Consider the following 27,116-nt stretch of genomic DNA (forward strand, 5'->3'; position numbering starts at 1 on the left):
CTAAAAAACAAAACCCAATAAAACAACCTCCCCCCCCCACACACACAATCTGATTACTCTCTGAGATCTGACCCCAGGCATTATGCTAAACTGTATATTTTAAGCCAGTCTCTCTTGTCTGTCTGTCTGTCTGTCTCTCTCTCTCTCTCTCTGTATTCTTTCAGATTTATATACAATCAGAAATAAATTTATTTCTTCTCTTTGTTTGTGGGTTGCTTTCTTCTTGAAACAGAGTCTCATTGGCTTCAAATTCATGATCTCCTCCCTCTATCCCTGAAAAGCTGAAAATTGCAGGCATACACCATTCTGCCCAGCTTCTTTTTCAATGCCATTATTTCTTCAAAAACATTTTTTTGAGACAGGTCTCATCTGTAACTTTGAGTGGCCTGGAATTCGGTATGTAGATCAGGATGGTTTTTGAATCCCCAGAGATGAGTCTGCCTCTGTTCCCTGAATGCTGGGTTAAATGTATACACTATCACGTCCTGTTACTTTCCATGTTTTTGTTACTCCAAACTCATTTTCTTCTTGTCCTGAGTCTCTGGTGACACAAATGCTAGACCCTCTGGTACTGTTATATAGGTCAAAGAGGATGTTCAGTTTTTAAACCTCTTTTTCCTCTATTAATGTCTACTGATATATTTTCAAATTTCCTGACTCATTTGTCATGTCCAACCTATTACTGATCCCATCCACCGAGAGATTCTCATATCCACAAAGTATTTCTCAATGTTGCATATCTTACTTTGTTCTTCTATGGGTCATTTGTTTTTTTTTGTTAAGACATTCTACCATGGGCTTTGAGCATCAAGGCAAGAACTTGAACAAGATACACCCTAGTCCTATCTATAAATGGTGAATATGATTTGGTCCAACTTGTTGATTTTATAAGACTGACCAATTTTGAATCTGATTCATAGTGAAAAAAATCAAACGGTAATATAAAAAAACATAGCAAAGGCTAGCACAATCCACTTGTCGGACAACATGCTTCCAAAGTTCTCACCATCCCAGATCCCCTTCTTTTTCACTTTCAGTTACTCAGTCCTTCTTTAAAACAAACAAACAAACAAACAAACAAACAAACAAAAACAAAAACTAAGTTCTCTGAAATTCTGAAAGTCAGAGTTTGTCTAGAGCTGAGTGAGAGCTTTGGCATTTGATATTAAAAGGCCTTTCCAGTACAGATGCTGTCTTCATCCTGGTCATTTTAGTGAGGTGCAATGAAAGAATGACTCCCAAATCACTCCTGAGTTACAAAATATTCATATGCAGATGTATGATGTTGCACATCTGCCTTCTGCTGGACTGCTGCAAGTGTTCATTAAGAGAGAGTCTGAGAGAGGGCAGTGTTAGCCCCAGAATGACTTGTTCAAGATTGCTCCTGCATAAGTAATTTTCTCTTCAACTAATCTGGCCAGGATTGCAACTATTTTTATTTTAAAATTCCAGATGCCAGGGGTCCTGGCCACAAGAAGCAATCATTGCCTCTGTGTGCTAACCTAGCCCTCATCCTGGAAGCTTCTAGCCTCTGTACAGTCTTACCTATGCCCACAATGTTTTTATCCTCTTGAGACTTGCTGCTGAATAAGCTCACCCTCTCCAGCTCTTTCTGAACTCTGGCTGGCTGGTTCAACTCAGCCGTTCTGCCTCACACTCCTCTCCAGGCTGACTGAGTCAATCTGGCTTCTCTCAGTTTCTGACTGAATGGCTCTGCTTGGCCTCATTCTAACTTTGGCAGTATGTTCTAATTTTCTGGTTCCTCTTATTCTCTGATTTGTACTGTCTTCACTTGTGTCTAGCTTGTTCTCTATCTGCAACTGTCTCTGTACAACTGTCCTGGGAAAACTGCCTCCTTTCCTTTCCTAGTGAAAGAGCCAGAGTTGGGACCAATCTGGCACCAGTGGGAAGATTCCCACCACAAACCTCCGAGTACAAGGACCCCTCCCTTCCAGGAAAAAAAAGAGCTAGTTTAGTTCCTGGAACAGTTGCAAGTCAGTCACACAAAGCTACCTGACTCCCAACTGAAATTCCTGAACAGTATACTGAGTCAATCTGAAAGTTATTTAAAAATACACATAGTACTTTGCCTAGTTCAAATTCTGCCCCAACTGAAAGGTATATAACTCCCTGTTAGAGTCTGCTTAGAGTCAGCTCCTAAGTGGGACTGCCCTAACATGTTGGAATGCTTAAACTCCTCTTGCTTTTCTATTGATCACTACCTCCATGAGTCTCATTCAAGAGGTCCCAGAAGAGGTTGAACCTCACACTTACTCTTCTCTTGAGAGTTGGGCATACCTTACTCTGCCAAATCTTTGCAGATTCGTCACTGTGTTTGCTACTCAATTAGACATCCACTAAGGTTTGGTCTCCTGGTATATATTGTAATGCTAAATACAGACCAAAAAGGCCTTGTAGCCCCTATGGACAAGAGAATCTGCAGGTACATAAGTGATGCTATGTAACCCTACCCCTCCAATTATCCCTGATTGGTGAATATAGATGCTTACAGCTGGGCAGAAGAGAGCTGGGAAGGGTTTGGGTTCACAGGATTGGGGTAAGGAGAGGAAGAGAGAAAGGTCACTATGGGATAAGGGATCATAAGAACTGGCCTTTTGGGCTGGACAGTTGGAGTTAGAGTAGCCCACTCAGAAAATGGCAAGTCATAACTTGGGGTTATTGATAGAGAAGTAAAACTAATAGTTTAGATTGTAGATGTCTGCCCAGTTCTAGTGCTGATTAAGGCTTATTATAAATATAAAAGTTGTATGCCTTTTATCTGGCAACTGAATTATCAAAGGCCAGGTAGTAACCCCGATTGACATTAAACATTATATTCAACAAGTACCACTTTCAAACATGGATGCTTCCTTCTACAAACTAACTTTACATTCCTTGTTTGGGATTAAAGGTGTGCACTAAGGGCATGTCTGTATTTCAGCCAGAGGGACTAAAGGTGTGTGCTGAGCCACACCACTAGAAACAGGCTTTCCTAGTAAATAACAAAATCTCAGGCTCACAGTGTGATCATCGTCCTGCAACGGTGACAGGCAAAGGCTGGGCAAGGTACAGCCCTACAGTGGACTGAAGTGTTAGTTAATGCTAACACACTGCGATGTGACGCATTAACTGTGTGTGTGAGTGTGTGTGTGTGTGTGTGAGTGTGTGAGTGAGTGAGTGTGTGTGTGAGTGTGTGAGTGTGTGTGAGTGTGTGTGTGAGTGTGAGTGTGTGTGTGAGTGTGAGTGTGTGTGTGTGTGTGTGTGTGTGTGTGTGTGAGTGTGTATTCCTGGGAATTAATCTCAGGACATCAGATATGGTAGGCAAGGACTTCTACACTGAGCTATATTTACAACTTCTTATAAAAGAAATGTTTGCATGATTTTTAAAAAATTCTTAAGTATCAAAAGGTATAAAGGAAAAAAGTAAACGATATTCTATTTCCCTGAACCACCTATCTATTTCAAATGCCTGGAGGCTGAAAGTATACTTTCTTTATGCACAGAGCATGTGTAAACAAACATATACATATTATTAAGAAAACAGATCTATTTTTTTAATATTCTGGATTTTTAAGATATCCTAAAAAAAAAAAAAAGATATCCTATATGTCATTTTTCTAAATTCAGACACAAGAAAAAAAAAAAAGAAAAAAAGGGAGAGGACAAGACAAGGAGGCAGGACACAAACCCACAATTCCAGCTACTTGAAAGGCTGATACGGGCGAATCACAATTTCAAAGCCAGTTCAGCCAACTCAGTGAGTCTCTGTTTCAAAGTAAAAATTACAAGAAAGACTTGGAACAAGGTATAAAATTCAATTACCATTGCTTACTTAGCATTTAGGAGGCTAAGGGTTCAGTCCCTATTTATCACAAAAAGAAATACACTAAAACAAGAGTGGTGGCACATGGTCAATTCAGCATTAGGTATGTGCAAACAACAGGATCATCAGTTTGAAGTCAACTTCAGCTCCACAGTGAGCTGGAACCACCTTGGGCATTAGAAGACCCTATTACCAAGAACAAAAGAAAAAAATGAAAGAATGGAAATGTGGTGATTTTAATATGCTTGGCCCAAGGAGTAGCACGATTAGATGGTGTGGCCCTGTTGAAGTAGGTGTGGCCTCGTTGGAGGAAGTGTGTCACTTTGGGTGTGGGCTATAAGACCTTCATCCTAGCTGCCTGGAAGCCAGTATTCTGCTAGCAGCCTTCAGATGAAGATGTAGAACTCTCAGCTCTGCCTGCACCATGCCTGCCTGGATGCTGCCATGTTCCTGCATTGAAAATAATGGACTGAACCTCTGAACCTATAAGCCAGCTCCAATTAAATGTTGTCCTTATAAGAGATGCCTTGGCAATGGTATATGTTCACAGCAGTAAAACCTGAAGGGAAGGAAAGGGAAGGGAAGGGAAGGGAAGGGAAGGGAAGGGAAGGGAAGGGAAGGGAAGGGAAGGGAAGGGAAGGGGTGGGCAGGAGCCTATGAAATGGCTCAGTGTGGAAGCACTTGCTGCTCAAGCCAATTAATCATTGAAACACAGTTTAAGAGCAGAAGGTAGAAGGGGAGAACTGACTCCACAAAAGTTGTCCTCTAGACATCACATGCTATCCTTATGAGTGTGCAGGTACACATAATTATGATACAATGTTTACAAGACTAGACTGAACAAATAAAGATCTCAGAGATCTGCTTACAACCTTTGACAGAATGACAGACATCAACATGTAAAAATATATAAAAATAACTTTAAGAGGCAAACAATGTACAGCTTGAAACATAAAAGAACATAAAGAATACAAAGGCTACAGTGAGGTATGAGGGCCCTTTGAAATTTTCCTTGACAGTCTTCTATACTTATTAGACCAATGGCTTAATCCAGCTATTACATATTTTATATTATTTTTAAATTTTTATTTTATGGTATGGGTGTGTATCACATGCAAGCAGTGCCCACAGAAATCAGATAAGGGTCTTGGATTTCCTGGAACTGAGTTACAGATGAGTGTAGATCCTGGATCTTCCAGAAGAGAGCAGCCAGTGCTCCTAACCCTCTGAGCCATCTCTGCAGCTCATTTTGTCTATTCTTAAGAGTGGGGAAGGGAGTAGGCACACTTGGCAGGAGTAGTTGGAGCAAGGACCCAGCAGTCATTCCCTGTAACAGTAGTGTTTCTTCAGTTTATACTATGTAGCATACAAGACAAATAACAGTTAAGACTGCCATATTTACAATATCAAAGTTAAGGGGGAAAAAATCCCCCAAATAAAAACAATCATCATCTTCTTTATGGGCTAAGAAAAAAAATGCAGTTTTTTTTCCCCCTGTACTTACATGGGCAAGATAATTTCCAGTTGTTACACTAAAGAATAAAATCAGTTATCAAACAACCGTATTTACTCTTATTTCTTGACAGTAATAGGATGTTTGACAGGTGCAGTGGTACACACTTATAGTCCCAGCACTCAGAATACAGAGGCAGGAGAATCACTACAGGTCCAAAGACAGCTTGGTTTACATAGCAAGTTGCAGTCCTGCCAGGGCAGCAGCAAGGCCTAGCAATGGAAAGAAAGAGCACAGGGAGAGGAAAGAGGGGAGAGAAACAGAGGCCCTGACATAAAGTGACAAAGGTTTTTACCTGTTCCTAGTCAAACTTTTCAGTCATTAATCGCCAAAGGGACTACACACACAGGACAGCTTCATTTGTACTAAGGTCACACCGATCACTGACAACACCAAGAAAAGGTTACTACAGGACAGAAAACCAGATAACACCCAAGTCATTCACGGAGTGAAGCCAGTGGTTTTTTTAAAATGATTTATTTTTATTTTAAATGCATTTCCTACGACTATGTCTATTTGAGAATGTTGGATCCCCTGCAATTGAGAGTTACATACAGTTGTGAACTGCCACACAGTTGCTGGGAATTGAACCTGGGTCTTCAAGAAGAGCCAGTGTGTTTAACTGCTAAGCCATTTTTCTAGCCCCTAAGGAAGTGTTTTTAAATGAACAAAATTTGTTACTTTGAGATTTTTATGAAAACACACATATGCATGGAAAAATATCTATAGAGCATGGAAAAATATCTATAGAACACATGTTCTTTTACATTTTATGAGTATGTGGTGTACATGTGTATACAGACATTTTCACATGTATGCTTACATGTGTTATACTCAATGAGACAAGACTTCTCAATCAAACCCAACCTACTTTGGGGACCTCTCAATAAGCAGACAGCACACCCACCCAGATTTACGTGAGTTTTGATCACTCAAATGCCTATCCTCATGCTTGTCCAGCAGGCACTCCAATCACTCAATCATCTCCCCAGAACATTTCTAAAGAAGTACTGTTTCATTTATATATACAATTTCATAACAAACAGAAGTAAATGAGCAATATGTAAGCTTTTAGTGATCCTAAGATAAATCTCTTTGACAAAAAGATACATTAATTTTGCAACACTCTAAATACCCCAAATATTGAATCAAGTCATCAAAGCATAAGAAACATGCTTTCAGATTTATTTGTATGAGTGTTTTACCTGCCTGTATGTATATGCACCATACATGTGCCAGGTGCCTATGGAACTGGAATTATGGGACAGTTAGGAACTGCCGTGGAGTATGGTGTAGGAACCAAACCAAGGGCCTCCACAAAAGCAACAAATGTTTTAAAAGCTGAGCCACTTCAGAAAACAGTTTTAAGATAATTCACTCTATCTATCTATCTATCTATCTATCTATCTATCTATCTATCTATCTATCTTTTTTGAGATAGGGCTTCTCTGTACATCACTGGCCGTCCTGGAACTTACTCTGTAAACCAAGCTGGCCTGGACCTTATATAGAATCACCTGCCTCTGCTTCCTGAGTGCTGGGATTAAAGGCACAGGCCACCACTTCCTAGCTTAAAATAATAATTTTTTAAAAATGCAAACAGGCTGAGAGACGGTTCAGCAGCTGAGAGTACTTGGTAGTCTTGCAGCAGAACAACATTGGTTCCCTGCACCCACGTTGGGATAGTTCACAACCACCTGAAATTCCAGCTCTAATACCCACCTGGCCTTTGATGGCACCTCACCCCTACTCATGATACAAACACAAACGACATGTATTTTTTAAAACAAACAAACAAAATGAAGAAACAGAAACATTTCCAGAGTTAGGAAAGGATATGTCAATCCATATCTAGATATGGGAGGCATTTAGGACACCAGACAAAACCAGAACCTTGCCCCCACCCCCATCATATTAAATTATAACAAAATAGACTGAATACAGCAAGAGAGGAACATAAGCCACATATAAAGACAGGCACCTACAAATAATAGATTGTTTAATTGCAACTTTTTAAAAGCCAGGAGAACTACCTGGACAGACATATTTCTAATTTTTTTCACCCTTTAAAAATGTACATTATTTATTTAATGTGTGTAGTGAAGGCGTGAAGGTGAGGGCGTCAGAGGACAACTTGAGGAGTCAGTTCCCTCTTTTCACTGCACGGGACTCTAGTACTGAGCTCAGGTTATGGAGCTTGGTAGCATGCCTTTACCCGTCTCCTTGTCCTATTTTCCAGTTCTGAAAGACAACTACTGCCAACCCAGATTACTACATGTAATAAAGATATTTGTTATAATTGAAGGAGAGGGCTGGAGAGATGGCTCAGTGGTTAAGAGCACTGACTGCTCTTCCAGAGGTCCTGAGTTCAAATCCCAGCAACCACATGGTGGCTCACAACCATCTGTAATGAGACCTGATGCCCTCTTCTGGTGTGTCTGAAGACAGCTACAGTGTACTTATATATAATAAATAAATAAATCTTTTTTTAAAAACTGCTTTAAAAAATAATTGAAGGAGAAATAAAGATTCCATGATAAAACCAGACTAAAGGAATTTATGACCCTAAGCCAGAAAATACTTGAAGAATTCTTCAAACTAAAAAAATAAAATAAAAAAAACAAAAAAATCCATCTATGAAATGATACTAGAATAGCAGCTATACAAGAAAAGACCACTGCAAAAATCAACCAATGACAGGAATCAACACACTCCTTTCAACTATAACTCTGAATATCAGTGGCCTCCATTCTCCAATCAAGACACAGACTAGATCAAATGTAGGAACCATGTATTTGCTGCCCCCAAGAAACACACAGAAGACAGGTACTACCTTAAGGTAAAGAGTATCCCAAGCAGGGGTTGGGGATTTAGCTCAGTGGTAGAGCGATTGCTTAGGAAGCGCAAGGCCCTGGGTTCGGTCCCCAGCTCCGAAAAAAAGAACCAAAAAAAAAAAAGAGTATCCCAAGCAAGTGGACTGGGAAACAACCTAACAGCAAGGAAAGATAAGGATGGTAATTCGGGAACAACCCATGAAGAAGACATTACATTCCTGGAACTGTATGCCATGAACACAGGTGTATCCAATTTCATGAAACAAAATAACCAGGTGCAGAAGCACAGAGGAAACCTTAGCAATAGCAGAGGGTGACCTGAATACCCCACTCTAACCAACTGACGTGTCTTCCCAACATAGACTAACAGAGAAATACATAAATTAAATGACATTACAAATCAAGTAAACTTAACAGACCTCTACAGAACACTTTATCCACATGCTACAAAATACATGTTTTTCTCAGCAGCCCATGGAACATTCTCAAAAAACAGATTACATATTAGGACAAAAAGCAAGTTTTAACAAATACAGGAAGACTGAAATAATTCCTTGTGTTGTACACAGTAGAGTAAGATTACATGTCAACAACAGGAAAGCCACTAAGACATAACCTCATGGAGACTAAACAACACACTACTGAATGATGAATGGGTCATTAGAGAAATAAAAAAGAAATTAAAAATTCCTAAACTCAAAGAAAAACAGAAACACAACAAACAAAACTCTAGGATACAATGAAAACAATTCTAAAAAGGGAATTTAAAGCTCTAATTACCTACATTGTGATATCAGAGAATTCTCAAATAAACAATGATACACCCAAGAGACCTGGAAATCAAAACAAGTCAAATCTCAAATAAGTAGACAGAAAGACATCAATATAACCAGGGAAGAAATTGATGAAAATGAAACAAACAAACAAGATACAAAGACTCAATGAAACAAAGAATTGGTCATTGAAAAAAAAAAAAAAGATTGTCAAACTCTTAGCCACGCCAACCAAATAAAGGTGTAAGCTAACAAAATTAAGAGATGAAAAGGGAGCCATTGTGAAAGACAACAATGAAATTCTGCAAATCATTAGGTCTCCCCTGGATTGCATATACAATAAACTGGCAAATCTTAAAGGAAAACATTTCTAGATGCATATGATATGTCAGGTTAAATCTCAATGAGATAATTTAAGCAGATCTATAACAGTGAGATTGAAATGATAATTTTAAATCTCCCAACTAAAAAATGACAAGGCCCCAGATGATTGTACTGGTAAATTTTATCAGAACTTCGAAGAACACTAATGTTTGTCAAACCATTCCATAAACAGGAAAGGAAATGACACTGATCCCAGAACAGGTAAAACAAAAAGAAAATCATAGGCCAATCTTCCCAATGCACTTAGATGTAAAAATTCTTATCAAAATGCTTATAAACTAGCACAAGGCCCTGGGTTCGGTCCCCAGCTCTGAAAAAAAAATTTTTTTAAAAAATGCTTATAAACTGATCCAAGAACACATCAAAAGATTACTCACTATAATCAAGTTGGGTCTCTTCCAGAGATGCAAGGATGATTCAATATTCATCAACTTATGAATTACATAAAGAATAGAAATCACATAATCATCTTGGTAGATGCTAAAAAGGCTTTTGCTAAAATACAATACCCTTCATATTAAAAGTCCCAAAGAAATGTGGAATAGAAGGAACATATCTCAACATAATACACACTATATATGTCAAGCCTACAGCCATTACATATGAGAGAAAAGGTATTTCCATTAAAATAAGGAAAAAGATAAGAGTGTTCCACATTTTCTACTTTTTCAATGCAGTACTACAAGTCTTGAAGCAAAGAGACAAGGAAAGCAAATGATAGGAATACGTACAGGAAAGGAAAATGTTAGTGTCCTTATTTGCAGGTGACATGAGCACCTAAAGACCCACTCACTAGAAAACACACTGAGAGCTAATAAACCTTTCCAGCAAAGCAGCAGGATATAAAATTAACACATGATGCTATTAGCTTTCCTACATAATAATAACAAACTGAAAAACAAATCAGAGAAGCCATCAAATTCACAACAGCCTGCACTGGTTAGAGTTTCTGTTGTTTTTTTTTTTTTGGTGGGGGGTGATTTGTTCTGTTGTTTGTTTGTCAAAATAACACAAGCTAGGGTTACCTGAAAGAAAGGACCTTAACTGAGAAAATGCCTCCAGTGGACTGGCTGTGAGGCATTTTCTGGGTTAATAACTAATGTGGGAAGGTCCAACCCATTGGGCTGCGCCATCCCTCTGCAAGTGGTCCTAGATGGTATAAGAAACCAGGCTGTGCAAGCACGTAAGCAGCATTCCTCCATGGTCTGAGTTCCTGAGCTGACTTCCCTTCATGATGGATTGTAAGAGCTGTAAGTGAAATAAACCCTTTCTTCCATAAGTTTTTTTTTTTTTGGTAGTGTCACAATAATAGTATAAAAACAAGCAAACAAAGCAAACAAAAATAATTTCAGAATAAACCTAAGCAAGGATATAGAAGGCCTCTACAATGAAAATATTGTAAAACACCGAAGAAAGAAATGGAGGAAAACAGAAGATAGAAGGACCTACCATCATACTCATAGATTTGAGGACTCATCACTGTGAAAATTACTGTCTTACCAAAAGGAATCTACAGATTAAAGAATCCCCATCAAAATTCCAGTGATTTTTTTTCACAAAACAGAAAAAAAAATTCTTAAAATTTATTGTCAACCCTTTATTAAGGAAACTTGTCTTTGTCACATATAGAGACCCTGACATAAAACTACAACCAATCAAATTCAGAGTTGTAAGGCCCATACCCAATGACCATATCTACAAATCACTCCTGTATCTAAAGCCTGGGGAACATAGTGGAAGAAGAGGAGAAGGATTTTAAGAGCCATAGGATCTTGCTGAGGTATTGTGTCCTCCAGTAATGCCAGAAGCTGCAACCATAAAGCCTAACTAATGTGACTGCGAGAGCATGAGCTGCACAAGGAAAACCGAGGCGTATTGAAGATGTTGAGGGGGGGCAAAAGCGAAGGACACAGGCCTCAGTCCTACACAAAGAACTACAGGCGACTAAGAAATGCTGAGAGTTTGAGAAATAACTCTTCCCAGGGAAGAGCACACCAATTGGTTTTTCAATATCAAATGGAGGGAAGAAAGAGAGGGAAGAAATATAACTCAAAAATAAAAGGAAAAGTAGTTATTTTCAGGCATATGGAAGGCAGAGAGTCATATCTCTGTGTTCAAGGACACATGTGTAACAAGGGTTACACAGACTTTGTCTTTAAAATACATAATATACAAAAAAATAATTTTTTTAAAACAAATCTATATGGACACACATGTGAACCCAGATACGCAAAGCAATTCTTCTAAATATAAAGAGTTAATAAAGTATCACTATACTTGATTTCAAATTATACTACAAAGAGTAATAACAGCATATCAGCCCAAACACCACACACACACACACACACACACACACACACACACACACACCAAGAGAATAATAGAGAACTTGGATATAAACCCACACAGCTAGGACCAACTGGTGTTTGACAGAAGTTTTCTTCATGAAAACAAGTGGTAAAAATGCTGATGAGGTTGTGAGGAGAGGGAGGGGGGCAAACTCTTACTCACTGTAGGTCACAACACAAACTTTCTCAAGTTTCTCAACATAGTAAAATAAGCATACTTTTTCTGACCGAGTTACACTGTTCCTGGCTACCCAGAAGATGCTCTACCCCACCGCAGGGACACTTGCACAGCCTTGCTTCCCACTGCTCCACTCACAGCACCAAGGACAGGGAAGCAGCCTGCATGTTCACCAAGTGAGGAATGGATAAAGAAAACGGAGCATGTGTACACAATGGAATATCATATATTCAGCTGTAAATACGCAATTATGAGATCTGGAAGCAAGTGAATGGAACTAGGAAATAATATATTGAGTGGAGTATCTGAGGTTCAGAAAGAACAACACCGTGTGTTTCTCTCATATACAGATCCTAGCTTCCCTAACATATGCACACTTATGTGGGAGCAAGTACTTATAGAACCTGAGAAAATTAGAAAGGAGTCCCTCAGAGGATTCCAGAGATTCCCTCTGCAGGGGAATAAGTAAAGTGTATTTAATACAAGTAAAAACAGAAGAGGAGAGGGGATGATGGGAGATGAGGAAGAAGAGAGAGCAGGGCATGATAATCAACTGAAATACAGGAAAAAACCTCAAGAAAATCTGATCCTTAATGATCTAATAACACACACACACACACACACACACACACACACACACACACAAATAAAATAAATCTTTTTAAAATTTTTTAAGGAATTTGAATGGAGGTGCCTCTCCTGTGTTGTGGGGATAAAGACATTCCCAGAAACCATGGATCATTAAATAAAAGTCCCAGTGCCAGAGATAGGCTACCTCTTGGCAAGTTACTGTGAAAGAGACTCCTGAAACCCCCCAAATAGTACAAGCTATTGCCACTTATTGCCACTATTGGTAACTGCCCATTAAAACCAGATGGCAAGTCCCTATAGCTGAAGATGTCTTTAGCTTTAGATACAAGACATAAAGAAATCAAGCTGGAACTGGGCTGCAAAGCTTCCTCCCTGCTGGCTGGCCTCCATGGTGCCAGAAGCAGCTAGGCAGGCTGCTAGGAAAGAACTGTCATCAGCAGTCTTACTGAGGGAGCTGTGGCCCCTATGTGCAGTAGTACCGACTGGCCAGGCAAGCAAGTTTGTTATGAGGGTTCCTTTTTATAATCATTTTATTAAGAATTGTGGGGCTAGAGATATGGCTCAGTGGTTAAGAGCACTGGCTATTTTTTCTTGAGGACCTGGGTTCAATTCCTTGTGCCTACAGGGCAGCAAACAACTGTCTGTAATTCCTGTTCCAAGGAATTCAACACCAAAAAACAAAACGAAACAATACAAACTATGTTATGCTGACCATGTGTGATGGTGATGCCTTTAATCCCAGCACTAGGGAGAGAGAGGCAAGCTGGACTCCTCGAATTCGAGGCCTGCCTGGTCTATAAAGCAAGTCCAGGAAAGCCATGACTGTTACACACAGAAACCTTGTCTCAAAAACCTAAACTGAACTAATAATAATATAGAATAGCATTATATGAATAACAAGCCACTTTAGATTGGACTTAATCCCATTCCATAGGAAGGGATTCACATCTGGTACTGTGAGCTAGGTCAAAGCCTGTGGCATGGAGGTCCTAAGCCTTAGCAGGGAAGCTATTTTTGTTGTTTTGCTAAAAGGACATCATGTGCCAGTCAGTGTTAACCTCTAAACAACTGTTGTGTCTATAAATTAGTGCTGCTGTCGGCACTACCTAGAGAAGCTGCCTTTTTGCCATGATCAGCCAGGTACAGTACTCATCCCTAATCTCATCACTTAGGAAGCAGGAAACAAAAGGATCAGAGGTTCAAAATCATCCTTGGCTACATAGATCAAGGCCATTTTAATCTCATAAGAGGCTAACCTCTAGTCTTACACACTGGAGCCATTCCATGACACATCAAACCACCAGCAAAGCAAATATCTACAAAACGTCCTCAAAAAGAAGTTTGTGAAGCATAAGCACTGCAGAAGGCTTGCATTAGGTAGTCCTTGACTCCTGTCACTGAAATATAGACCAGAAGATTAAAAACCTATTCACTGGTGGGAAGTAGGGGTTCTGAGGAATAGGCTTCATATAGGTATACGCTCACAAAAGTACATTTTAGACGGTAACTTTAAATGATAAATGAAGAACACAAATGCCCAACAGTTTCTCTTAAAACAAACTCCAGTGACAGTTTTACCCATAAAACATATCAAACTAATCTTTAAGCTTTATCACAATGGAATATTATCAAATCAAGGCCAAAGTAGCCAGAAGTCCTGAAGGAGCTGCAGCAGTGTCTCCTGTCTCACAGGACCATGACAGGCCAAGGGGAGAGACTGGTGAGGTCGCACTGACTTGGCCAAGCAACTGCTGATATCTATGCCCCTATGGGCTCAGCCAGACGATCACTTAGGCTCTGTGCAGCTCTGGAAGAGGCAATCCAGGAGCACTTATCTGTGGCTTCTATACTGTGATGAGAACAACTGGGAAGGAAGGGTGGGGGCTGAGCACATGAAAGAGCCATCTTCTCTGTTTTCCTTCTGAGTCTTTGGTTTTTAGTAGTGACAACAGAGGCTGAGTGATCTGTGATTTTCCTGATGCCTTGGGAAAGTCAAATCTGAGCTAAAAACGAGTTTCAAAGATTTATAATTAAACAACTGACAGAGAAACTCTGACAACTGAAAATCTTAGGACAAAGAGGAATGGTCATCAGCGTAAGTGACTTTGCTATTAGTAATACAACAGTGTACCACTAAACACAGAGATGACAGGGTGCTGTCAACAAATTCAGGGTTTTGCATGACTATCAGATTAACATCAGAAAAAAACTGATTTGCCCTTAATAGTACAAATATAGGTACCTGAGTATTAAGATGAACTTCAAAAATGATGAGCTAGGCTCTGAAACTAAAGTTAGTGAGACAAAAGCAGTCTTACGGGGTTGGGGATTTAGCTCAGTGGTAGAGCGCTTGTCTAGCAAGCGCAAGGCCCTGGGTTCGGTCCCCAGCTCCGAAAAAAAAAAAAAAGGCAGTCTTACTTATCATTTCTAATCTACTCTGCAATATGGTTTGAAGACAGTGTTCATAATATGATTCGAGATTGCATAACACACAAAGGCAAGTGCAGAAATGTCTCAGAGGTATTTTATGATTGGCTCAAAGGAAGACGAAATGTTACCACAGCAGATATACAACAACACTTTCTAGAGTAGCAGGGTGATCCTAAGTGTCTCTTATCCTTATTGTGAAAAGGAATTTCCAAAGCCCAATTACACTAGCAATTACACATTTCTGTCATATAATGAACTCTTCAATACTCAGTGTGTTTATAACTAGCTAACACCAGAGTAGTCCACTAGTATAGAGAATTTAACCAGGGAAGATTAAAACACTTATAAACTATCACCCACAGCTTCACTGCTCATCATTCAAAGCCAACTTACCTTGCAGTTTCTTCAACACAGCAACCTCCATCTTCAGAACCTGCTTTGGCTGCTGAGCTGACTCCACCTTCAGTGCCACATTCTCCCTGGTGAGCATGTCCAAGGCATCGTAAATTTCTCCAAAGCCCCCACCCCCAATCTTTCTTAACTGCACAGAAAACAAAATAAAAACACACTCAAAATTATGCAAAGATCTAACTGGAAGCCAATTCATCTTCTACACATAGAAAACATGCAATTTTACCACTCTTACTTTATGATAAATGATTTCAATATTGTTAAATCATTAATACAGCAAGGAGAACACAACTGGCAGGAGATAATATTCGCACATGCCTACATGTGTAATATTTTGTCTACAGAAAGCAATGAAATTATTCCAGTTAATTATTAAAGGTCTACAGCTAGCATTAAAACTGCCACAAAAACATAATATCTGAAAGAATTAATTCCTACAAATACCATTCAATAGACAGATTGGTTTTATCTAAAGTAGTCATTTGCAGCCTTTTTAAACAATGAAATCTTTTTGCCATTTAAAATCTTACATAGAATCATAGTCTAAGGGTAGAGAGGGAGACTGAAGAATGGGATGAGCAGCCAGCACTCAGTAATCTTTCACTCGAGTCTCTGTAGCAGGACTAACTAACAGGGTCCACACAAGCAGAGAGGAGTTCTACAACCTCTCAGAGAACACTGCTTTACATCACACTTCAAAATAACACAATACAACACCTTAAATGTTAACTTAATTGGAGAACATCAGAATACTGGAGTTAGGTTCTGAAATCTAATCACAATTAGACCTGTAAAGGGCTCTGAAATTCTGAGGTGAGTGATATGCTTTGAGCAAGGTGTGCCAAGAAGCCAGTCTTCCACTTCCTACAGCCATGTCTTCTTATAATATAGGCAAACCTTAAGAATATGAGGTAATTGTGGTCCATACATATACAGTCACCAAACTAGATAAAATGGATGAAGCAAAGAAGTGCAGGCTGACAGGAACCGGATGTAGATCTCTCCTGAGAGACACAGCCAGAATATGGCAAATACATAGGCGAATGCCATCAGCAAACCACTGAACTGAGAACGGGACCCCCGTTGAAGGAATCAGAGAAAAGACTGAAAGAGCTTGAAGGGGCTCGAGACCTCATATGTACAACAATGCCAACCAACCAGAGCTTCCAGGGACTAAGCCACTACCTAAAGACTATACATGGACTGACCCTGGACTCTGACCTCATAGGTAGCAATGAATAGCCTAGTAAGAGCACCAGTGGAAGGGGAAGCCCTTGGTCCTGCCAAGACTGAACCCCCAGTGAATGTGATTGTTGGGGGGAGGGTGGTAATGGGGGGAGGATGGGGAGGGGAACACCCACATAGAAGGGGGGGAGGGGTTAGGGGGATGTTGACCTAGAAACCGGGAAGGGGAATAATAATCGAAATGTAAATAAGAAATACTCAAGTTAATAAAGATGGAGAAAAAAAAGAATTATGATGTAATGTATGAAATTATTACCAAAGGCAAGCCGCTCAAGATTCTAAACCTTCCAAGAGGCCTATGCTCCTGTCGTGCCCTACTTCATTCTCGACTAGCATTTTCACTGAGTACTGTTCCCATGCTCTATTCCCACTTCCCTTCCTTCCTGTGGCGCAGGATCACACCCATAGCCCTCAGCACTACACAACTCAAGTACATACCCAACAGACCAATTTATTATCTGAACTTCTATGAAAGTTATTTACCTTTTCAATTAGCAAACTTATCAAGTCATACCTTGGATTCTCACTGTCTCCTAAATCATGTTGAGTAACTTTTCGATTTTGTTTTGGAGGCAAGATCTCTATTATGTAGGCTGTCTTGGAACTATGTAGACCAGGCTGGCTAAAAAGGCATCCAGCATCATGAGGGTAGGTTTTGGTTTCTTAAACTGGGGTTAAGAATGGGTTGGCTAGCCTCAGTGACCTTGCACTCCTGATCCTCCTGCCTGCATCTCCTAAGTGGGAGGGTCACAGGAATGTGCAGCACATACAGCTTCATGTTTGCTTAACTCTCCATTGCCAATGTCTTGCCTCACTATACAGAAGGCGTCTTCAGAGAGGCCACTTAACTTATTTCTTTACATAGTGCTTGGCAAAGTCCTAACTATATAATTAGAGCTTAATTACAGTGTTTGCTTTGCATGCTCAAGCCACAGTTAGTTTAAATTGTTTGGTGATGAGAGGGTAGTAAGATAAGGAACTACAGTGTGAGAGCAGAATGGAACCAGGTTCCAGAACTATATAGTCAAATGTGCTATTCTTTGTGGGGCTCTAGCTGCTACTTGCGATTCTCTGTATGCTGTCCATGAAATAAAACCTAATGTAAACTTAAAAACTAGACTGTGCTGAGAGATGAGGCTGGGAGGATCACCTAAGCCCAGCATTGAGAAACAAACAAGACAAAGTAAGACTGCTTCAAAGCAAACAAACAAAACATCTAATAAGCACTAAGGGTATGTTTTTATAACTTTGATTGACAGTTTATTATTTGATGACACAAAAGAACTTTAATGACAGAATTTCTTTAAAAAATCTGTTGGATCTATATTATATTCTTATTAATGTCATTTGAACAATAGTAGAATAATAATTTGTTTAACCTTGACAAAGCTCTCAGATATCTTCATTTGTTCTGAGCTGTAAACAAACTAACTCACAGGTAATAGAGTCTGCTGAGGGTACATACATTAACAATATCTACACTATCTCTCATCCCTCTCCTCTTTAATAAGACTTTTCTTATTAAATGTGACCTTGACACTCCCTTGTCAAGAAGTAGAGTCTGCGGATATAAGTCAATGGTAGAGGACTTGTCTAGGACATACACAAAGCACTGGGTTCAATCTTCAGCCCTGGCAAAAATTAAAAATAAAACTGAAGGCATAGAATCTGTTTTCCCACTTCCTTAAATGTGAATTAAAAACAGACTCTATGCCTGTTCTCAAGAGAGTCCTAAACCAGCTTGTTAACTTCTATTTCCCATATCTAAAACAGCAAATCAAACATAGAACATGTGGTTATATCTTTGGAAGTGATACACACAGACGATTCTCTACAAAATGAACTATCAGATTGGAAAAACGAGAGCACTAGCAAATCCAAGGCATCTTGTTTGTTCTGAGAAAGGGCTCACTATGTAACTCAGGCAGTCTTTTTGATTGTTTGCTGTTTGTTGTTTGAGACAGGATCTCTCTATACAGCCCTGTCTGTCCTGGAGCTCCCAATGTAGACCAATGTGGCCTCTAACTCACTGAGATCAGTCTGCTGTGTCCCCAGTGCTGGGATTAAAAGCATGTACCACTGCACATGGCTCAGGCTGGACGTGAACTCCAATGCTTCTTCCCCAGGTTCCTGAGTGCTGATACTACTAGCCAGTGTCACCTCATCAAGCTGTCACTTTACTGAAGTATAATCAGTTTTTATCACAGTACTTAATATACTGCTCTCATCAAAATGATACACCTGACTTTTACAAACAATCACCAACTGTTAGACTCTTCCTGTATGATAATGAAATAAATGATTCTTTTTTTATATTGGGTAAAAATATTTTTTCAAAATTTATTGATCTAGCTAATCAGTAACATTTTTTATTTAAAAAAAAGGTGACAATGAATATAACTCAGTGTTAGAATATGTACTTTCCAATACTTTGAGGCCCTGGACTACAAAAAAAAAGTCGCTATGGGGCCAGCAGGGTTACTGGGTAAAGGCATCCCACAAGATATCCTCCACAGGTGTACTGCACACACACACACACACACACACACACACACACACACAAAGTATAATGTAATAAAAATATTTTAAAGCCACTAACAGATTTTCTTTTCCTTAAAGAGTCTCTATTCTATTAATAGATTTAAGGAAACACTAAAACAGACTTAAAACATACAACAAAACTTTAGTCGACAAAAGACTAAATAAAAATAAGTATTCAAAACAAAAATTAGGTCCTTTAAATAAGTAGTCAGTGAGAGGACATATCTAGACATAGATTATGTTCCAGGTCTAGAACAAGAAAGCCATTAAAAGGCTGTTAGGGAGCGAGAGGCAGGAGTGGCTATGTCTCACACCTGTAACTCCAGAATTTGGAAGGCTGAAGCTGGGACAGCAGGACTGAGCTGAAAGCCAGCTGTGCTACACAGTGAGATCTTATTTCAAAAAAGCAAACATTGACATAAAACAAAATAAAATTAAAGGCCCATTAGAATCTGTGGTGGTTTTAATGAGAAGGCCTCCATGGGCTCATATATTTGAATACTTGATCTCCAGTTGGTGGAAATGTTTGGGAAGGATTAGGAAGTATGGTCTTGCTGAAGGTGTACCACAGGGGCAGGCTTTGAGGCTTCAAAAGTATGCCATCATTCCCAATTTTAAGATATGAGCCCTTGGGGCTGGGGATTTAGCTCAGTGGTAGAGCGCTTACCTAGGAAGCGCAAGGCCCTGGGTTCAGTCCCCAGCTCCGAAAAAAAGAACCAAAAAAAAAAAAAAAAAAAAAAGCTGGGGATTTAGCTCAGTGGTAGAGCGCTTGCCTAGGAAGCGCAAGGCCCTGGGTTCGGTTCCCAGCTCCGAAAAAAAAAAAAAAAAAAAAAAGATATGAGCCCTTAGCTCTTGGAATGGTAATATATATTCTGTGCTATAATTTTACTGTATACTCTAAATATATAATTTGCTTTTTGAATTTACAGAATGCTATAGTTAAGAGAGTATCTTGAGTCTCAGAAGAGACTTAACACTTCAAACAAAAATGGTGTGGAGACTATGAGACACTATGGGGACTTTTGAAGTTGGACTAAATATATTTTTGCATAATGATATGGCCACAAGTTTATGGGGACCAAGAGTGGAATGTGATGGTCTGAATGAGAATGTTCCCCACAGGCTCACAGACTTGAATATCTGGTACCTAGTTAGTAGAAGAATTTGAGAAGAATTAGGAGGTGCAGCCTTATTGAAGGAGATACATCATTGGGAGTGGGCTTTGAGGTTTCAAAAGACTCATTCCATTCCCAGTATGCTTCTATCTGCCTCCTGCTTGCAGATCACATCAAGATGTGTGCTCTCAGTTGTTCCAACCACCATGCCTTTGTTTTTACCATCATGGTCTCTAATCCTCTGGAACTGTAAGTCTAGTTAAATGCATTATTTTCTAAGCTGCTGTAGTCATAGTGTTTTATTATCATAGGAAGAGAAAAGTAACTAAGACAGAGGCTTCTTAATGGATGTCCCCTTAATCAGATGAAAATAATCTCAACAACTAAAAGAACAAAACACATCCAATGGTGTGTCTGTGCATGTACAAACATGCATGCACATGGGTAAATGCATACCAAGGTGCACAAGTGGTAGTCAAAAGACAACTTATGGGAGTCAGTTCTCTCCTTCCACCATGTGGGATCCTGAAATGAAACTCAGGTACTCAGGCTTGGAGTACAGTGCCTTTATTAGCTGACTCATTTCATTCTATTTACTTTTATATTTTATGTGTGTGAGTGTTTTGTCTGCATGAGTGTATGTGTACCATGTAAGCTTCTGATACCCTCAAAGGTCAAAAGACAGCACAGTTTCAGATTCTCTGCAACTGGAGTTGTGATGGTTATAAGTCAGCACTATGTCGGTGCTGGGAACTGAACCTGGGTCCTCTGCGAGAGCAACCAGTGCTGTTATCCATTGAGCCAGCTCTCCGCCCCCACTCCCCACCCCCCATAAGCTAGTATCACTCTATAGCCCAGGCTGACCTAGGACATACCAATAGTCCAGGCTAGCCTCAAACTCATGAATGAAATGAAACTCTTGGTTCAGCCTCTTCAGTACTGGGACTATAAGCATAAGATAATAGGCCAACTCTGGGATAAATTCACAATTTTTTTTCTTCTTTTTCTACTCTGTGTCTTGTCTCTTCTCTCTTCCCTTCCCTCCCTCTACCCTTTCTCCACTTCAACGGTGCCTAACCCAGGCTGGCCTAATGCCCTATATAGCAAAATTGATCACCTTGAATTTGATCCTGCCATGACATCCAACTATACCGCACAATTATGTGGTGCTTGGGTCTAATCCAGAGCCTCATTGCTAGGTAAGCATTCTATCAACCACAATGCGTTCCCACCCTCACAATTCAATGAACATTCTAAACAGAAAAATCTTAGTGGTCATTTGGATATTAGAAAACTAAGGAAAAAATAATCATTTATTTTGCTTTCTTAAATAAACTGTATCTCCAAGTAATCAAATAGTAAATGACAATAAGTCATTATAGATATACTTGTTAATAAACTAAAGAATTATAGAATACTAATGATTTGCTATCTTTTTTATTGGATATTTTATTTATTTACATTTTAAATGTTATCCCCTTTCTCGATTTCTTGTCCATAAACCCTCATCCCATAATTCCTCCCCTTTTTTCTATGATGGTGTTCCCCCACCCATCCACCCACCCCTTCCCACCTCCCCACCCTAACAGTACCCTACACTGGGGGGTCCAGCCTTGGCAGGACCAAGGGCTTCTCCTCCCATTGATGCCCAACAAGGCCATCCTCTGCTACATATGCAGCTAGAGTCATGGGTCTGTCCATGTGTAGTCTGATTTCCTATCTTTAGTGAAGTAATACACCTAGGTAATGATCATCAACAGATATATCACAAAAAGATACATAATAACACATTATAGGCCTACTAGTGAAAGTTCACAAAACACTCGTCAAAAAACATTTCTAGGGTATGTCTCACTGATAGAATTGTCTAGATTATTCAAAGCCTTGGTTCTAATGGCCTATATCATAAAACAAAAGCAAAAACTCTGTAGATGGTTACATTAAAAAAAAAAAGTCCTTTTCTTTTAAAGATACATATTGATTGAAGAACAATTCAAAGTATTCTAGGAAGAGGAACAAGATTAAACATCCTAACCAGAAACTGTGTTGCCTAAGTCTAACAATATACATGTTGAGGAAGAAAAAAAGAAAAGGGGGCTTGAGAAATGGTGCAGTGGTTCTTCCAGAGGTCCTGAGTTCAATTCCCAGCAACCACATGGTGGCTCACACCATCTGTAATGGGATCCGATGCCCTCTTCTGATGTGTCTGAAGACACCTACAGTGTACTTACATATGAAATAAATAAAGCTTTAAAAATAAAAAACAAAGAAAAGGCAGTTCACTGTACTTTTAAACTCTTTAATTCATTTTTTCCTCAAATATACTTCTATTTATAATAGCTATAGTAAGTCAGGAAAATTTGGAACTTATGAAACAAGTCTAAGAATTAGAGCATGAACACAACAATCATAGGAATAAAAGCTAAAATTCCTGCTTTAGGCATATAAGCAACATAAGTATTACTCCTTTAAAATGTTACTTTTTACTATACTACCAAAACTTATTACCCCACATGCTTGTTAATCTTCCACCCTTCCCCCACCTCTCTTTTTCCTTTCTTCAGTCTACACTTACCACTTTCCATCTTTCTTTGACCAGGATTCCAACACTGAGGATATCTGGCTGCTCTCCTCCTCCACTCATTGCAAAACACTGATGAGGTAAAACAGCTACACAAGCATCTAGCTCCCAAGGGTGGTTTCCATTTAACCTAAAACAAAAGAAACAGAAGCAACAGAGCTAATTAACTCAGATAATATTCTAGCCTCAAGAAGCCTATTGATTCTATATATTATTATGTTGCTTCCTTAGAAGGATAGGGGACTCTCTACAACTACATTACAAAAACTGTGTAATTCACATGGTCTTTCCAGTACAGATGATCAGCCAACACAAAGGCATAGTGCATACATTTACAATAACTGAAATAGCAGAGAAAGCATGAGGGTCAAACAGCAGTTGACCCAGAAAGACCATTATCCCGAGTACACATATTACCAGAGAAAAAGGCATGGTAGCCAGTTTACAACACTTTACAGTTTTAAACCTAGGGCCCTGAGTATGTTAAGCAAGGGCTTACCATTAAATCCTTAGCCTTTTTATATTTTAGGACAAGTTCAAATTGTTCAGGCTCCTACTGAACTCACTCTGTAACCTAAGATGGCTTTGAATTTGTGGTTCAGAAGCTCAGCCTCCCAATTAACTATATGTATCACAGCATCTGCTACCAGAACCAGCAACAACTTAGTCTAATAGGCTTAGCATACAAGTTAATATCATTAGAGCTAACAACACTTAGTGTTCATTTAATGAATGAAATACATTCATTCATTTTTCATGTGTGCATGCACATATGTGTGTACTGGTACATTTCTGGTACATGCAAATGTAGAAGTCAGAGGACAACTTACAAGTGTCAGTTCTGTTCTTTTATCACATAGGTTCTAGTGACTAAACAAGTTGTCAGGAAAATCTCACATATATCTTACAAAATGCACTTCAAATGCATAGGAATTAATTATGTAGGCAGAAAAAGGCTGTGACAAACCACTAAAACAATCATTTAAAAAAAACAAAACAGCAAAAGAACAGTATATCTATAGAAAACAAAGAGTAAAAACTACAGCCTAATAGACTTGGAAACTCTGATGTATCCCACAAATAGAAGAGAAAAACATCAAAGTGATTTTTTTAACATGTTATGGGGACCAGAAAAACACCCTGGATGTCATCCTTCTGTCAGCCTGACGCAAAAGAGGAGAAAACCTCAACTGAGAGAATGCTTCCATAAGATTGTGCTGGAGGCAAGCCTGTAGGGCATTTCCTTAGTGATTGATGAGAGAGGGTGGGGCCACCCCTGGGCTCTGTAAGAGGGCAGGCTGAGCAGGCCATGAGGAGCAAGCAAGTAAGCAGTACCCCTCTGTGCCCTCTGCATCAGCTCCTGCTTCCAGGTCCCTGTCTTGCTTGAGTTCCTGTCCTGGCTTCCTTTGATGATGAACAGTGATGAGGAAACAGTAAGCTGAGTAAACCCTTCCCTCCCCATATTGCTTTGGTCATGGTGTTTCCTCACAGCAATGGCCACCCTAAGACACTCAGGAACATCACCTTTGAGACAGAGTCTCAGTGGCCTAGAGCTCATTGATTAGGCTAGACTGGTTGGCCAGTGAGCCTGACATCCTTGACTCTACTTCCCCAGCAGTGGGGTTAAAAGAAAGAATCACCATGTCTAGCATTTTTATTTGGATTCTGGGTATTAAACAAAGACCCTGTGCTTGAGACGGGAGCACTTTACCAATTGAGTTGTCTTAATCCAAATATTGTGAAGAGAAAAAAAGCAAGATAAAAAAGGAATTAAGGTATGCTGCTTTTGTGTCAAATTACACTAATTACTTTTATTTAAAAGAGTTAGTGAGGAAAAAAAGGAAGTTAAGCCAAAAAGCAATGAAATGATTCTTCATAACACTAAGGAAAATTTTCAGTAAAGGGCCAGAAAGCAGATATTTTAGCCTTCACTGCCCATATGGTCTGCTACTCAAATCTACTAAGCCAAAGGGCACCTCAGTTACATATCAAGTTCAAGACTAGCCTAGGCTACATGAGTATGTGTGTGTTTCATTTTCTAGTATGTAAATGGCAGCTAACAATTATCGTAATTCCAGCTCCAGGGGATCTGATGCCCTCTTTTGGCCTCAAATAAAGGAAAGTAAAAAGAACTTAGGGTAATGAAGACCATATAGATTTTCCAAAATACATCAGGTCTAGGACAATAAACCGACTTGACCTTTGAGCCAACAAGGCAGTTCTGCAGCGACAGCCAAGCCTGATGACTTGAGTTTGATTCCTGGGACCTACGTGATAGAAAGACATCCTGCAACTTGTCCTCTGACCTCCACCAAGGGCAGTGGCATGTGCATAACACACATGCATGCAGGAATGCACATTTCCCACCCCCCTATTGATGTAACTTTTAAAAATTTAACATCAGTTTCTAGCAATCCCTCTCATTCCTAAGAGTAAACAATACCAACCTATTTCCTACTTCTCTTCTTAGCCAAGAGTGAGTCTCTTTCAACAGGCACTTGATCTTACCAGTTTTACAATTCTGAGAGAGAAAAAAATCCAGTTTGAGGTAAAAAGATAATTAACAAACACATTTAACATTTAACAGTTTTCTTCAAAATGCTTAAGAAGGCAAATATTATTTAAATATAAATAATTTTCTGTTACAACAGAAAATCAAGTTTAAGTAGGAAATGGTAGCCTACACCCTTAATCCCTGAATTTGGAAGGCAGGGACAAAGATGAATCAGGTCAAGGTCATCCACACCTACAAAGAGAGTTTACGGTCAACACATGAGCACTCAAAAGCGCGCGCACGTGTGCGCGTGCGCACACACACACACACACACACACACACACACACACCTACTGTACTCCTTAGGCACTGCACAAACACACACACACACACACACACACACACACACACACACACACACACACACAATTACCTCTTTTTTTCTTTTGTCAAAACAGGGATTTTCTTTGTATAGCCTTGGCTGTCCTGGAACTCACTCTGTATACCAGACTGCAGACTAGCCTTGAACTTTGAGATCTGCCAGCCTCTGCCTCCTGAGAACTGGGATCAAAGGTTTCCTCCTCGTCCTCCTCCCCCTCTCCTTCCCACTTCTTCACCATGATCACCAAAACCACCACCACCACCACCCAACAATAAAGATACTTTAAACTATCTCCCAATTATCTCAATCTCCTGCTACTGACCATTTCCTTCCCTTAATTTTGAGCTGGATCTAGTTTCTTGCCTCTAATTAAAAGAACACAGCAAAAGATATTTCTTCTTTGTCTCTCCCTGTTTACTTGCTACCATGAAGCATCCATCCTATTACCCCATGAACAGGACCACCTGGCAGAAAACAAAAGCAGCTTCTAGAATATTACATAATTCCAAGTATAACAGGCATCAATATCTAGCAAGGAGCTGTCCTATGAATCGAGCAACTAGCAAGACAAAGAACCTTCCCTCACCATCAGAGCAAACTTAAATCCTTACTCTGCTTTACCCTGTCATGGCTGTAGCTTATCCAGGCTACCGCCTATAACCTACCCTGATGAAGTCCCCACTGCTTGAGTTATACCCAAAATGCTGTCGGACAGACACTGTGAGATAAATGTTTTAAAATCCCAAGTCCTGAATGGACACAGTAACACACACTAAAGCCGAGACAGGAGGATCTTGAACGCAGCCTGGAGTACAAAGTCAGACTCATCTCCAGCAGTAGGTAACAATTTGTCAGTCTTCAAGTGTATGAGGCAATAGCTTCCCAAAGTGCTCCATTACAGGTTCCTTTTCAATTCTACATCACAGAGAAGTGAAAAACTATGTAACATTCTATTAAAAACAATTAAATTGGGGGCTGGAGAGATGGCTCAGTGGTTAAGAGCACTGACTGCTCTTCCAGAGGTCCTGAGTTCAAATCCCAGCAACCACATGGTGGCTCACAACCATCTGTAATGAGATCTGATGCCCTCTTCTGGTGTGTCTGAAGACAGCTACAGTGTACTTATTATATATAATAAATAAATCTTTAAAAAAAAACAATTAAATTAACTATGCTGTACTCATTTTTTAATTAAGACTAATACCATAAAATAAGTCAGAGCAATAATACTGTTTTCTTCAAGAGAATTATTCAATAATTTCCTTCCTGGCAATATCCTTTTGTTTTGTTTTATTTTTTGAGACAGTCTCTCTTTACACAGCCCTGGCTGTCCTGGAACTCACAGAGACCCATTTGCTTCCTGAGTGCTGGGATTACAAGTGTGTGCTACCACCTCCAGCTCTGGCAATGGTCTTAACGACCTGAAACAAGGAGTAAACCTCATGGTAATAAACTCTGACAGTGATACTAAAT

General features: G+C 39.5%; 1 protein-coding gene across 6 annotated transcripts in view; it reads right to left on the bottom strand.

Moving 5' to 3' along the window:
* Window positions 1-27,116, bottom strand: part of Ttbk2 (tau tubulin kinase 2) — a 111,780-nt gene that overhangs the window by 60,081 nt on the left and 24,583 nt on the right. For 4 of the 6 annotated variants that reach the window (XM_006234837.5, NM_001415701.1, XM_006234834.5 and 1 more), the window contains exons 2-4: window positions 25,215-25,288; window positions 22,762-22,897; window positions 15,268-15,415 (exon numbers count right to left, since the gene is read on the bottom strand). In XM_006234837.5, coding sequence (XP_006234899.2) covers window positions 15,268-15,415; window positions 22,762-22,897; window positions 25,215-25,288 — 358 coding nt within the window. The remainder of the gene's footprint in view (window positions 1-15,267; window positions 15,416-22,761; window positions 22,898-25,214; window positions 25,289-27,116) is intronic. The other 2 variants (XM_039104949.2, XM_006234835.4) reach the window with 2 other exon arrangements.

Source organism: Rattus norvegicus, chromosome 3 (assembly GCF_036323735.1).
Source record: "Rattus norvegicus strain BN/NHsdMcwi chromosome 3, GRCr8, whole genome shotgun sequence".
Classification (NCBI taxonomy): Eukaryota; Metazoa; Chordata; class Mammalia; order Rodentia; family Muridae; genus Rattus; species Rattus norvegicus.